At 52.9% G+C, this 15,178-nt stretch overlaps 1 protein-coding gene across 1 annotated transcript in view; it reads right to left on the bottom strand.

Moving 5' to 3' along the window:
- The window catches only part of KCNK3 (potassium two pore domain channel subfamily K member 3), a 76,377-nt gene extending 62,375 nt beyond the window's left edge, over window positions 1–14,002 (bottom strand). Inside the window, exon 1 of the mRNA XM_065401957.1 lies at window positions 13,720–14,002. Coding sequence (XP_065258029.1) covers window positions 13,720–14,002 — 283 coding nt within the window. The remainder of the gene's footprint in view (window positions 1–13,719) is intronic.
- Between the last annotated feature and the right edge of the window lie 1,176 nt (window positions 14,003–15,178).

Raw genomic sequence — 15,178 nt, 5'->3', positions numbered from 1 at the left:
CGTGGGTTCTTGGGACAGTCTCCTGCCAAGCCAATTTCTCCCTAAGCGCTCAGCCCTGCCCCGTCTGTCTGATTCAGCCCGTGCCTTCCGGATGCTCCAGCTCCACGGGGCACCCAGCACCTGGCAGACAGCCACAGGCGGCTCCCTGCCTCCAAGGGATAGGGGCTCTGCTGCCTCTGTGCATTCAGGGGAGGAGGGGACGTGGACCCCGTAGATCTGGTCCCGCAGCGGGGAGGATCCCAGCTCTGTAGCACGCTAGGCCCTGTGGAGAACCAGAGCTGGGACAAAGTCTGCTGGGATATATGTTGATTCTGCCTCTGTGCAGCAGAGAAGATGGGCAGGGGGGAGGGTGCAGTTGCGGGGGGAAGGTGGCAGAGGCAAGAAGCTCCCCTTCTCTCCGGGCTGGAGCCCAGAGCTATTAGGCAGGCAAAGCCCCACTCCACCACTGCAAGCTGGGGGGGAATAACCAGCCTCGGTTCTATCTTAGACTTCGCAGAGCGAGGGGTCAGCCCTCCCTCCCAAGGCTGCTCAGGGACCCTTCTGCATCACCTGTCCCCACTGCTGTCGCGTCTGAGCACCTCGCAGGCTTTACTGTATTTATCCTGGCTGCTAGCCCCATTGCACAGGAGGCTAAGTGACTTGCCCAGGATCAGTCTGAGGCAGAGCTGGGAGCTGAGCCCAGGTCTCCCTTCGCCCAGCCTAGCGCTCTAACCACTTGGCCATTCTTCCTTTTCCGTGCAGGGACGCTCAGCGGCACCCACAAGTGGCTTGCCCAGCTCCGTGGACTTTCACAAGATTGCTCTGGACTGACACCAGATTAAATGAGACCAGAATCCGGTTCAATGTTAACTACACCTGAACGGGTAACCCAGTCCCGCTTTCACCAGGTGCAAAGGCAGCGAACGCTGTCCAGGCACACCTTGCAAATCTCTTTGCCCGTGAGCGTGCGAAGCACGGGGGGGATACTAAATATACGTCAGCCCCATCGCCCCTCTCTGCTGCCCATTTACCCCCCTCTCCCCATTCCAACTGGAAGTCTGTCCTTGCAGAGCCCAGGAAAACCCACTGCAAGCAGCCCAGCAGCGCAGTTCAAACAGCCAGCCCGTGAATCAAATCCCCTTCCACTGGATACACCGTGCACACGTCTGATTTCCTGCCCAGCTGGAGCAAGGGCGGCAGTCACACGCCCCTTAATAACGGAACAAAATTCAATGTAATAAATACATTGAAAACAAACCGTTATCTGGACAGAAAGAAGCCTGGCTGCGAAAGCACTTGAATAATAAGCAGCTGAAGGAAGAGATTCCTTCTTCCAAAAACTGCCAGCAAAACTCCCTGTTCCACTGACTGCCAGCTACACGGACACCATTGGTGGTGGCCAGGCTGCGACGCGGCTCAGCGCTGCCAGATCTCTCTGGGTTATCGCACAGCTCATGCTCTTCGCTGTTTTCCTTAAAGGCCCAGCTCCGGAGTATGTGAAAATCTCAGCTTGAGTATCTGACTCCTGAGCTGTACCAGGCCGGAAGATCAATACGACGAACCTGTGGTGTGTTATTTTTAACAGGATGGTTTTTTAAAGCCGATCTCACCGGGAGTTTTTGGGGGGGGCGGGGGGAGGGTCTGACTCGTGATTTTTGAATACCTGGGCTTGGCAATCACGGGAACATTCCACAAGCCCCATCTGCTGGGGGAAGGTCAAGAACTGGGCCTGGATTCATCCCTGCATCAGACCAGTCGTACGCTGGGGTCCTTCCACTGATTTCAGCACCGTTGCCCTGGTGTTCAGGTGCAGGGACGCAGTAACGGCTCAGGTCCTTGATTTCCATTATAAGCCCATCTGTGAACTGCCCAAACGAAGCCATTTTGCACCCGGGGCTTGTTGCCAGCAGAGAAAGTCATACCCAAATTCAAGGCCATTCCGGCAGACCCGTGTTCAGAAGCAGGACGCGGGAGAAACCAGATTGAATCTCGGTTTTAAAATTCATCGCAGGTGGGGACGCTGTGGCTCATCCCACAAGTGACTCACCTGAGAAGCGTCACGTTACGCGGATTTGGAAGAGCGCCCGGTGATCGCGGGCAAAGAATCGGTTTCACGGTGGGGAGAGGCACAGCTGGGCGGCTATTCACCAGCAGATTGGGAATGTCCGAATAATCCCCTGGGGGGGGGGGCTTTTAAAATGCAGCAAAGGGCCTCGTCTTCCATTGTTTTTAGCCCTTTTCCCCATTCAAAGAGCTTTCCAAGTGGAGCCCTTTGCTCTCCCTAAGCCCCGCTGGCCCAGTAATAACGGTAATTCCTCTGTTATTATCCCTGTTTTATAGATGGGGAAACCGAGGCACAGAAAAGTCAGCACAGAATCCAGGAGTCCTGAATCCCCGCCCCCCCTGCTCTGATCACTAGGTAACACTGCCTTTAAGATCAACAGCCTTCCTCTGATTGGCAGTAAAACACCCAGCAAGACTGCGCTCTGCACCAATCCAAATGAGGAAATCCGAGATCCTGTCACTTGAGCGGGGGCATGAAGCCACCAGGTCGGATGGCTGAATTTCCAGGAGCCCTGCGGTGGGACAGGAAACAAAGTCCTTGGGACAGAGCCATTGTCACAGGACCGATGCCTCCTGCTTCGAAAATAAACATCTCCGTGTTCGCTGGCAGTTCAGACAGGGCTCGGAGCAAACACGAGCCGGGTAATAAGGTGCCCATTAGAAGCTATTACAGAGATCTCCAGGGCCACCGGAGAAGTAGATTAGGAAGCGGTTCCAGAGATAAGAGTGGCCCTGCGGGAAAGCCAGGACTTTGATCGGGGTAATTGCCAGCAGTGAGCAGAGCTGCTCTGCTAATGCCAGGCGCAGGGATACCGGGAATGCCGTACATTCTGTAAAGGGCACTGAAGCTGTATGGACCTGCAACGCACCAGACGCTCAGCACCTGGCTGTGCGAACCTTCCCCCCCTGCCCCGCAGCGCGGTCAGACAAATAGCTGCTAGCGCAGCGTGGCTTCACCAAGCCCCCTGACGTGCAGGGCCACAGATGCGACTGGTGCTGGGCAAAGGCGCAGAGGTGTGTGAACAAGTGACGGTACCCCAGATCCATGCCCCAAACCCCCTGGGGCGGACTCAGCGGGGGCGTCAATGCACGTGAGTGCAGTACCACCTGCCTAAAACCAGCATGAGAGCCGCATCAGGCCCATGTCGTGTAGACGGAGAAAACAGAGCGTGAAGCCAATCCCGCCTCCAAGTGTGCGCAGGAGAGAGAGAGAATCAGCAGACCAGCAAGCACTTGGGAGATGAAGTTTGAGCACTTCTGCTCTGTTCAACTTTCTTGGACTTTACCGGCCAGATCCTCAGCTGGTCTAAATCAGCATCACTGGAGGGAAGTCACTTGGCACCAGCTGGGGATCTGGCCCCATACAGTTAACTTAAGCACCCATCTGAGCAGAGTTTGGAACAGCGGCTGGATCAGGGAAAGGACGGAGCAGTGATATTTTACCCAGCTCCAGCTGCCATTCCAGGGCAGCCAAAAGCTTCTGCTAAAAGGATCAGCAGCGAAAGAGCAAAGACATTGGAACAGGTATTTCGCCATTCGGGCTCAGAGCTCACAGCACTTGAGATGAGTGCGACTGTTAGAGTGATGGCGTCTGTGGCCAAGCGAACTTGGGGTGCAACTCCGCTGAAGCCAGCGTGGTTACACTCGGGATGGAGCTGGCAGTACGCGGGCAGCCCCAGACACCAGGCAATGCTCTCAGAAGAGCCGTGCTATTGGTTTTAAATTCTGTAGTGATCGAGAGGGCCAATGGAGAATTAAAGGGGCAGGCTGCCCTGTTACAATAACCTCTCTACTCCCGCTCAATATTCTTCTGTTCATCCCAGGATGGCATTAACCCCCTTGACTGCAGCGTTGCAGTGGGAGCTCATGTTCACCTGATTATCCACCCCCAGCCCCAAATCTGTGGCACTGTCACTGCTTCCCAGGATCGTCCCCCATTCTGTGAGCACAGCTCCGGGCTTTGTTCCGAGCTGCAGGACTCTACATTTGGCCATCTTCAAACACATGTGGTTTGCTTGCCCCCAGTTTACCGGATTGCTCTGTATCCGTGACCTGTCCTCATCATTATTTACCATCCCCCGACCCTTTGGGTCATCTGCAAACTTTATCAGTGATGATTTTTGATAAAAATGTTAAATAGCCTAGGGCCAAGAACTGACCCACACGGGACCGCACTAGAAACACACCCATTCGACGATGATTCCCAGTTTACAGTTACATTTTGAGACCTATCGGTCAGGCACCTTTTAATCCATTTAATATGTACCATGTTGACTGTGTATTGTTCTAGCTTCTTAATCAAAATTTCGGGTGGTACCAAGTCAAATGCCTTACGGAAGTCTAAGCATATTACAGCAGCACTACTACCTTTAGCAACCAAACTTGTCATCTCATCCAAGAGATATCAAGTTAGCTTGACAAGATCTATTTTCTATAAACCCATGTTGATTGGCATTCACTATAGTCCCCTGTTTTAATTCTTTATTGAGTCCTGTATCCGTGTTTTGCCCAGGATTGACATCAAGCTGACAAGCCTATAATTACCTGGGCCATCCCATATACTCTTTTAAAACATTAGCACGACATTAGCTTTCTTCCAGTCTTCTGAAACTTCCCCGGTGCTCCAAGACTGATTGAAAATCAACATTAACTGCCCAGAGATCTCCAGCTCTTTTAAAACTCTCCAGTATAAGTTGTCTGGAGCTGATGATTAAAAAATGTCTAACTGTAATAGCTGCTTTTTAACATCCTCCTGAATTACTGTTGTAATGGAAAATATTTCATCATCATTTGTTCTGAATACATCGTCCTTTTTCCCCAAATACAGGACAGAAATATTTAGTGAACACTTCTGCCTCTTCTCCATTATTATCAACAATTCTACCATTTCCTTCTAGTAATGGACTAATGCCATTGTTGGGATTTCTTTTATTCCTAATATACTTTAAAAAACTCCTTGTCGTCCTTGACTCTGGTGGCCATTAATTTCTCATTGTGTCTTTTTGCTTCCCTGATCAATTTTCTGCAGTTCCTAGCTTCTAATGCGTATTCATTGCTGTGACGAAGCAGGGGGCTTTCTTGTTGTTTTCAACCGTTTGCATGCAGAGGGCGTGGGACTCAGTTTCCCTGTGTGTTACTGGTTTAACGAGGTGGCGGGAGAGGGAGTTTGTTGTTACAGAGGGCCAGCAAACGGCCTGGAGAATGGATACCCCAGCGACTGGTGCTCTGGTGATTGGGAGGCCCAACTCGGGAGTCACAGACGGTTCTGGCCAGTGGGAGGACAATGGGCTGTGGAGAGAGGATCCCATGACCTGACCAGCCCGTTCCAGCCAGAGGGAAAACAGAGGAGAGGAGGCCCAGGTGGCCTGTTTACCTGGGACAGAAGACAAAGGACAGAGGCGGGGCTTGGGGGACAGTGATATCAGATACCCAGCTAGAAGGAGGGGGTTCTGGGCTGGCACGGGGGAGCAGCCAGAGCCCACCTGGAGGCTGGGGAGACTTAGATGGGCTGGGCTGAGGGAGGCCAGGCCTGAGGCCCTGAGAGTTTCCTGTGCTGGGTTCAGACGCTCAATAAACCTCCTGTTTTACGCTGGCTGAGAGTTGCTCCAGGCTAGAGATCAGGGTTACATTATTCCCTCTGGGCGTGGAGGCCCCGGGGGTTCAGAGCGAGGGCCCATGGCGAGAGACAGGCGTGCTGAAGGCTCAGAGAGGTGCCGTTCCAGGAGGCGGAGGGGCCTACGGCTTAACCCCCGAGACAGAGTGGACCCCAAGAAGGGCTGTCGCACTGAAGGGGGTTCCTCCCAGGGACCGTACAGAGCCAGAAGAGAGCACGTGTCCTGTCAGTCCGGGACAACTGCTACCAACTTCTTCTTCTTTCCATTTGTGATATATATTTATAGCTGCTTTCACCTCCTTTCTAAGACAAGGTATGTTTGTAACCCTTCTTTCTCAATTTTTTCTGCCTCCCGGATTGGCTGTGCTAATGGCAGGATGATCAGGGACTTTAGAGTCCAGGTTGTCAGATCAGTGTGAAAGCTTTTTCTACGCTGGCCGGCCCAATCCGGGTTTACTGCGTTTCATCCCATTTCTACAACCCACCTGATCCCCTCGCAACAGCTCATCCTGGGACAAGAGGGAAGGTTCTCTCATGGATCAGTTACTGGTTAAAGGACAGGAAACACAGGAGAGGAATAAATGGTCAGTTTTCACCGTGGAGTTTCCCAGGGATCTGTACTGGGCCCAGTACTGTACAACAGATTCATAAATGATCTGGAAAAAGGGGTAAACAGGTTTACAGATGGTAAAGAATTACTCAAGATAGTTAGGTCCAAAGCAGACTGCGAAGAGTTACAAAGGGATCTCACAAAACTGGGTGACTGGGCAACAAAATGGCAGATGAAATTCAATGTTGACAAATGCAAAGGAATGAACATTGGAAAACATAATCCCAGCTATACATATAAAATGATGGGGTCTAAATTAGCTGTTACCACTCAAGAGAGAGATCTTGGAGTCATTGTGGACAGTTCATTGCAAACAGCCACTCAATGTGCAGCGGCAGTCCAAAAAGCAAACAAAATGTTGGGAATCATTAGGAAAGGGATAGATAATAAGACAGAAAATATCATATTGTCTTTATGTAAATCCATGGTACAACCGCATCTTGAATACTGCATGCAGTTCTTGTTGCCATGTCTCTAAAAAGATATATTGGAATTGGAAAAGGTTCAGAAAAGGGCAACGAAAATGATCAGGGGCATGGAACGGCTTCCGTATGAGGAGAGGTTAATAAGACCGGGACTATTCCGCTTGGAAAAGAGACAACTAAGAGGGGATAGGATAGAGGTCTATAAAATCATGACTGGTGGTGAGAAAGGGAATAAGGAAGTGCTATTACCCCTTCACAGAACACAAGAACCAGGGGTCACACAGGGAAATGAATAGGCAGCAGGTTGAAAACAAACAGAAGGGATTATTTCTTCATACAACGCACAGTCAACCCATGAAACTTGTTGCCAGGGGATGTTGTGAAAGTATAACTGGATTCAAAAACAAACTAGACCAGTTCACGGAGGACGGGTCCATCAATGGCTATTAGCCAGGATGGGCAGGGATGCAACCTCACCCTCTTAGTGTCCCTAAACCTCTTATTGCCAGAACCTGGGAGTGGAGGACAGGGGTTGGATCACTTGATAAATTGCCCTGTTCTGTTCACTTCCTCTGAAGCACCTGGCATTGGCCACCGTCGGTAGACAGGATACTGGGCTAGGTGGACCATGGGTCTGACCCAGTATGGCCATTCCTATGTTTTTATGTTCTAAGTCTTCATAACCCCTCGCGTTTCATTTACCTTTTGCCTCCCCTCCATATTCTTGAATTAAAGCCACCAGGAAAATGGCACCTCTGTAGACCAAACGGCTAAAACTCACCCCAGTGAGCAATGGTTTGAGACAGTTACAAACCATAACCCACTGAAAATACAAGTGTTGTCCCAGCCACCTCTGTTGGCAGGAGTGGAGTATTGCACAGAGCAATCGAAGCTGCAAAGCCCAAAGCGTCAACGTGATGGGGGTCCCGATTCCATCATCTCAACAAAGCATTCATTGAACGAGAGCCCTCAATATCCAACACCAGCAGCTGACCCTCGCCTGCCCCAGGAGATGCCAGCGTTGTCTGTAAGAGCCCGATGCACAAAAGACTGATCCTAATTATTCCTTTACCATTGGAGTCTTCCAACCAAATGCTGACCTGGCTCAGCATGGCGTTGTTTTAAAAACAGCAGAGGCATGGGGAACTACTGCAGTAGTTTGCAATAGGTTAATAGATTCCAAGGCTGGAAGGAACCATTGTGATCATCTAGTCTGACCTGCTGTATAACACAGGCCAGCGACCTCCCACACAGCAATTCCTAGAGCAGAGCTTTCAGATAAACAGCCAGTCCTGAGTTAAACATCGTCAGTGCCGGAGAATCCACCACGGCCCTCGGTGAATTGTTCCGATGGTTAATTGCTCTCACTGTTAAAAGTGGATGCCTTATTTCCTGAATCTGTCTAGCTTCAACTTCCAGCCATTGGATCCTGTTAGACCTTTCTCTGCTAGACTGAAGAGCCCATTATTAAATATTTGTTCCCCATGTAGGTACCTAAAAACTGTGATCAGGTCACCCCTTCACCTTCTCCTTGTTAAGCTAAATAGAACGAGCTCCTTGAGTCTGTCACTATCCGGTATGTTTGCTAATCTTTTAATCATTCTTATGGCTCTTCTCTGAACTGTCTCCAATTTCTCAACATCCTTCTGGAATTGTGGGCCCCAGCACTGGACACTGGATTCCAGCAGCGGTCGCACCAGTGCCAAATACAGAGGTCAAATAACCTCTCTGCTCCTACTTGAGACTCCTCGGCTTAGGCATCCCCTGATCACATTCACATTTTTGGCCACAGCATCACACGGGGAGCCCAGGTTCTGTTGATTATCCACCACGTCCCCCAAATCTTTTTCACGGTCACTGCTACTTATCTACCTACTCCTTCGTCAATTGCAACCCACTAGGAAGGCGGTATTCGGTCTGCCCCAGGAGGGAATGATTCCCCTTCTGCTTGATTTTGCTAGATCTTCCGTTTTACAATGCTACAAGGCAAAAGACAAGGCAAGGAGGGGTATTGCTTCCGGAGAAGGGGTGTTGAGTAGTGCTCTCTTCGAACAGGCACTGGTTCCTTAAAGGGGCTCGAATTGGGTGGTAAGACAAATCCAGATCTCTAGGACTGAAACGCTGCCATGTTTCATCCATCTCCAGAGGTTACAGTCAGATATCTACACTGGCAAAAACCAGAGCCAATCCTGAAGCATAGGACACCCCATGTGGTCCAGTACAAGCAGCGCACCACCGAGCCATGTTAAATCATCTCAGACTAGGCATGAGCAGCATATGAGGTATTTAAAAAAAAATGTGTTCTTTGAAAGCCAGATTTCGTTAATCAAGGCCAAACATTCTTTCCCTGCAGGACCGAAAGAACACGTACTAAAGAAGGTCAGAATTTGTTCTGTAATCAGCACAGCACAAAACACGTGGGAATGAGATCCCTCAACAACTGAAAACTCCTCATTCTGAAAAAGGACGTAACTCAAAAGCACCAGCTGGCTAGTTCCAAACTTCATGAGAATTTTCCGCTGCAAAGGTCATTGACGGCGATGATTATTCTTAAAGGTCTGAGACTACAAGTCCCAGTATGCAACACTTAACTCTTTGAGGACATTGTAAATGGACGGCACTTGGCTAGAATTTAGCGTCTGCACAGTTTTCATCCCCCGATCTCAAAGTGTTTTTCAAAGAAGGGTAAGTGTTGGAGCTGGCTGGAAATTTTCTGATAGAAGTTTTTCCATCAGGAAATGCCATTTCGTCGCAGCCAAAACTTTCCAGGGGAATGGGTCAGTTTCATTTTGAAAAAAAAAAAATGGAAAAAGAAAGTTTCAGTGCTGTTTCAAGCTGATCAGAATGGAACATCGCACCTGGTTTTTATTTAAAACTTGATTTTAGTTTATAAATTATAATACAATTTTTAAATGTCATAATCAGACCAAAGCTGTTTGATTTTTACAGAACAGAATGTGTCAGTTATCCCGACATGAATTCTTTTTCCGAAAATTCCATTTTGTGGGAAATTTTGAAATGTTTTGGTTTTGTTCCAATTTGGAAAGAAAACAAATTTCAAAATGGCAGAACGCCTGACCTCCAACCAGCTCTATTCAGTGTCATTACCCCCACATTACAAGAGGGGAAACTGAGGCACAGAAAGGGGAAAGTGACTTGCTGAAGGACACACCATGAGTCAGTGGCAGAGCCAAACAACGCTCTGTTCTCCAGACTCCCAGTCTGGTGTCAGACCCACTGGGCCACACGAACGGTTTTAGCCCTTTAAAAAAAACGGCTGTGCTCCACCCGAGGTGACTGCATTTCAGTGGTGGCAAGTGATCTCTGTGCAGCACAGCTGTGTGACTGTTGAACAGCTGCTGCGCCCCACCCCAGAGGTGGCTGCATTTCAGTGGTGGGTGAGCATAAATCTTACCCGAGATGAACAAGAGGAGACATGATACATACCAAATAATGAATGGGACAGGAGAAGTGAATGAATACTGCCAGGTGCCTTGGCTCATAACACAAAAACAAGGGCCTCTCAAAGTAACCAAAATGTGGCACGTTCAACACAGAACAAAGGAAACACTTTTGCACAACACTGAGCTGGCCTGTGGAACCCACTGCCACAGGAGAGCATTAAGGCCAAATGCGGAGCAGGATTTAAACAAGGGATTGGGCATTTATAGGGGTACTGAGAACATCTAGAGTTAGAAGAAGAATTCAGACACAACCAAGAATTTGGAAGGGTTAGTTATCATCCTCCCTGCTTCAGGGCATAAGCTGGGACCTCTCACTATTGTGTGTCAGGAAGAAACTTTCCCAGTGGTTACTCCCTAACAACCCATTGCTGAGGGACCTGGGATCTGCTCCCTTCCGATGGTTCCTATCAAAGCCGCACAAGTTACTGCTGATTCTTTCAGGAAGCTGATTTCCAAGGGACACGAAATGCTGGTCCAGAGAGAAATGTGTCAGGCAAAAGAAATCTGCTATAGGAAGGAACAGACGCTGTCAGCAGAGGGTTTATGGAAAGTGTCCCTGGTAGGGAGAAACGGATTGCAAGATCAGTAATGGTAATAAACATAAGCAATTGAAAAGGGTAATTAGAGGAGGAGGGAACGTATGCAGCGCCCAGCTGCACGGATGACTCCTGCTAACAGACAAAGGCTGCTGGAGCGTATTCCCAGCTGGCCAAAGAGGAAAGCTGAGACAGTCGAGGACTGTCGTGGGGGGAAGATGGGCAGGTTTGTCAAACCTCTGTGTAGACACTGTCCCGAGGGTGAGGGGAGAGGATGGCAGGACACCAGATCTCCAGGATGGGCTGGAGAGGAGGAGGCCAACCAGCAGCTAAACACAGCTCCTGCGTGTTAACCACACAGATGAACAACACAGCTGCGCAGCCGGCGAGGACTACGGTTCCCAGCACGTAATGCTCCATTGAGAGCCGAGACACGCCTGGCCACTTGGATCCAGGCGACGCTGGGCATGCTGCGGCCTGCACCTACGTATCCAAAAGGAGGCCAGCTGCAACCTGCTCTGTTTAATGCAAATGACAGGCCCCTTGCTGCAAGCTGCCAGCTGCTCCCTGCACGATGCTGAGCGCCCTGGCCCCCGTTGCCCTCCGGAGGGCAGGAGCAAGTGCGTGGCTGGAAGTCATGGCCCTGCGGGGTCTGTGCATTGAAGTCCTTGGCTTGGGGTGCCCCAGATACTGTAACGATGGAAACCGCTAGGGGAAAGGTGTCTAGAGTAGACATGGAACCCAGCCCTGAATAGCCAGGCTTGCTACAGGAGGGATCCTGCCCCCCACCGCATGGATCGGAACACAGCCAGTCTGGCACCCTAAGCCACCAGCCGCCCCACGGCTGGTGCACTTCAGCGTGGTGGGGCCAGTCTATCTGCTGAGAAACAGATCAGCCAGCCTGGCTCTCCACCTGCCCTGCCCCCCCGCCCCCAGCCCTGCCCAGCCAGGACGGAAAGGCCTCCCAGAGGGCATGTGTGTTAGTGGAGGGGGTGAATGAGGAGAGGGAAGCAGAGGGCAGGGAAGGGGCTGGCAGGGGGAAAGAGGGGAGTGGGAGAAGGTAAGAACCAGCTCAGGCAGCCGCAGGGTGGAGTCCAGACGCAGGGCTGGTAATTGGTGTGAGCCCATCCCCATCTGCTCACGCTCCAGAGGAGAACGCCACAGAGCTTAGCCGGATTTGGGACAACTGGCTGCCCGCTCAGCAGGCTGGGGCAGGGCTAAGAGGCATCGGCAGGGCGTGTGCGTGGAGGGGTACAGGACTGGAACAGTGGGGGGCTGAGGGTCAGGACTGCAGGGCATTGGTGCAGCGGGCTGGCACTGGGCCAGCAGGGGGCGCTGCAGCTAAGGGTTGAGGTGCCCTGGCAGGTTGTTTTCAAGCCAGAGCAGGTGCTATTCCAGCTCCTGATTGAGGCCTGCCCCCATCTGACCTCACTGTCCCTGTCTGCACTGTGGCTTCATGCCAGCCCCCCTCCTCCGGTGTCAGCAGAGCTAGGAGCCACCAGCCACCTCCGGGGGGGTTTAACACCACACCCATGAATCCTGCTCTGAGCCGGATTCCATGACAGAGGCTTGGAAACACCAGCCTCCTGTCTACACCAGGGGCTGCTAACGTTGGTGGAGTTCGGCGGGGGTAGCCAAAGTGGGGAACGCTCAGGCAACTTCCCTAGTGTGGACGGGGCCACTGTGTCTGCCACGAATCCCTCCCTTTCCTGGGACCAAAGGAAGATCAAAGACCACATCAGTAGGAGGGAAAACATCAGAAGTGGGTTTTTTTTTTTTTTTTTTTTTTTACGGGGCTTGGTAGTGAAACAAGACCATTGTGCGAGTGACAGCCAAGGTGGCCCTTCCTCGCTGCATCAAACTGCACCCATTTGCCTCTGGTTCAGAAGCGGTCCTGCACCTGATTCTGTTCTGACTGACGCTGCGGTACATCAGGAGCAACTGCACCGGAGTCCAAAGGCGCTACAGACGCCTAAAACAGGCGTGAGATCAGATTCAAACCCGTCCGGCAGCAACTGGGCCAAATTAGTGCTGAGCGGGCTTGGGGGTCTTGCCTGCTAACTTCGCCAGCTGGAAAGAGCCATGCCCGGGTGGGGGAGGGCGCGAGGTCTCACTTTGGGAATCGCTTCTGCTTTCACATGACACCTTTTAAAAATACCCACGAGGGAGGAACCCTCCGCAGCCCCAGCAACAACAACAAAAGCAAAGCCCCGGGGAGTGGACCCCCCCCCCCTTTGTTTTCATGCCTTGGTGAATTGCAAAACAAGAGCCTGATTTGCAAACAATCCGCCCCCCCCCCTTTTTTTTTGCACGCTTGCAAATCGCACAAACAATGATTCGCAAGTGCGTGTGTGTGTGTAGTGTGTATCTGCGTGTGTGTGTATATGTGTGTATGTGTATATGTGTGTGTTGTCACGGTGCAGAAAAAACAGCCCCAGGGCAAAACACAGCGTGGAGTTTCCCAGGGGGTCCCCGACCCCCGACAGCTTCTTGGGGAGGACAATTCCGTTACCCTCCAAGTCTGGCTCGGGCGCTCCAGCCAGCGCCTGCCCCATGCCCTCAGCACACCCCACAAGCGGACAGTCCGGCTGCCAGGCGCTCCCCAATTCTTCCCCGCGAAGCACCCCCGGCCCCCTTTAATTATCCAGATCAACCAAACCCCGCGGCGCCTTCCCTGCAATCAACTCGCTTTCACTCCTGCTCCGGGCCAGCCAAGGGGGCGTGTGTGTGGGGGGGGGGGGGGGGAAGGCGGCAGGGGGAGACCCCCGGGCATTTGGAAGTAGCCCAGGATTGGGACTGACTCCGGAGTGGTCCCATCATTCCCCACCCCCGGTGCAAAGCGGATTAAAAGGGGAGGGGGAGGGGGGCGTCACAGGGGGTCCCACCACGAAGGAGCGGTAGCAGCCTCCTTTCTCCAGCGAATCACCTCACCCCCCACTCCATAAAAGCCGGGGGGGGGGCCGCGCCCGCCCCGGCCGCTCGCCCGCCCGCCGCCCGGACGCCACGGGGATGGGCGCGGCGGCCTTACCGATGGTGGTGATGACGGTGATGGCGAAGTAGAAGGAGCCGGCGAATTTCCACTGCACGCCGGCCTTGTGGGGCTTCAGCTTGAGCACCACCCACTCCAGCTCCTTGTAGCTGGCGCTGCTCAGGTTGTATTTGCTCTTCAGCTCCAGCTGCTTCTCCTCCAGCCGCCGCCGCTCCGAGGTCTCCTCCTCCGACTCCAGCGCGTCGAAGACGGCGGCGCCCACCAGCAGGTAGGTGAAGGTGCAGATGATGAGGGCCAAGGTCCGCACGTTTTGCCGCTTCATGGTGCGGCGGGGGCGCGGCGGGCGGCCGGCGGGGGTCCCCGGGCGCAGCGCGATCCGGCGGCGGCGGCGGCTGGAGCGGAGCTGGCCTGGGTCATGGCTGCGCCGAGACCCCCCCGGAGCCGCGGCGCTGGGGCCCGGGCTGAGCTCGCCGCCGACTGGCGCGGGGTGGGCGGGAGCCGCGGGGAGCTGTTCCTTCAGCACCACCCCCAGGGGAGCCCGCCGCGGCTCCCCGGCCGGCCATATAAGGGCAGGGCCACGCGGGGAGACACACAGCGAGCGGGGACACACACAGCGAGCGGGGAGACACACACACACACAGACACACACACACACCGAGCGGGGAGACACACACACACACACAGACACAGCGAGCGGGGAGAGACACAGACACCGCGAGCGGGGAGACACACACACACACACAGAGAGCGGGGAGACACACACACACACCGAGCGGGGAGACACACACACCGAGCGGGGAGAGACACACACACAGGCACACCGAGCGGGGAGACACACACACACACATACAGCCACACACACACCGAGCAGAGAGAGTCACACACACACACGGAGCAGGGAGAGACACACACACAGACACACACACACCGAGCAGGGAGACACACACACACACACACACACCGAGCGGGGACACACACACACACACACACACCGAACAGGGAGAGTCACACACACACACACACACACCCCAAGCGGGGAGACACACACACACACCGAGAGGGAAGAGAGACACAGATACACACACACACACCGAGCAGGGAGAGACACACACACACACCGAGTGGGGAGACACACACACACACACAGACACACACACAGACACACACACCGAGCAGGGAGAGTCACACACACACACCAAGCGGGGAGAGACACACACACACACACCGAGCAGGGAGAGTCACACACACACCGAGTGGGGAGAGAGAGAGATACACACACACACCGAGTGGGGAGAAACACACACACAGACACACACACACAGAGCGGGGAGAGAACACACACAGACAGAGCAGGGAGAGAACAGACACAGACACACACACAGGGGAGAGACACACAACAGACACACACAGAGAGGGAAGAGAGACACACACACACAGAGCCAGGAGACACACACACAGAGCAGAGAACAACACGCACACACACACACACAAACAGAGC

Source organism: Emys orbicularis, chromosome 3, assembly GCF_028017835.1.
Source record: "Emys orbicularis isolate rEmyOrb1 chromosome 3, rEmyOrb1.hap1, whole genome shotgun sequence".
NCBI classification, from domain to species: Eukaryota; Metazoa; Chordata; order Testudines; family Emydidae; genus Emys; species Emys orbicularis.
This window is presented reverse-complemented; position numbering and strand designations above follow the sequence as displayed.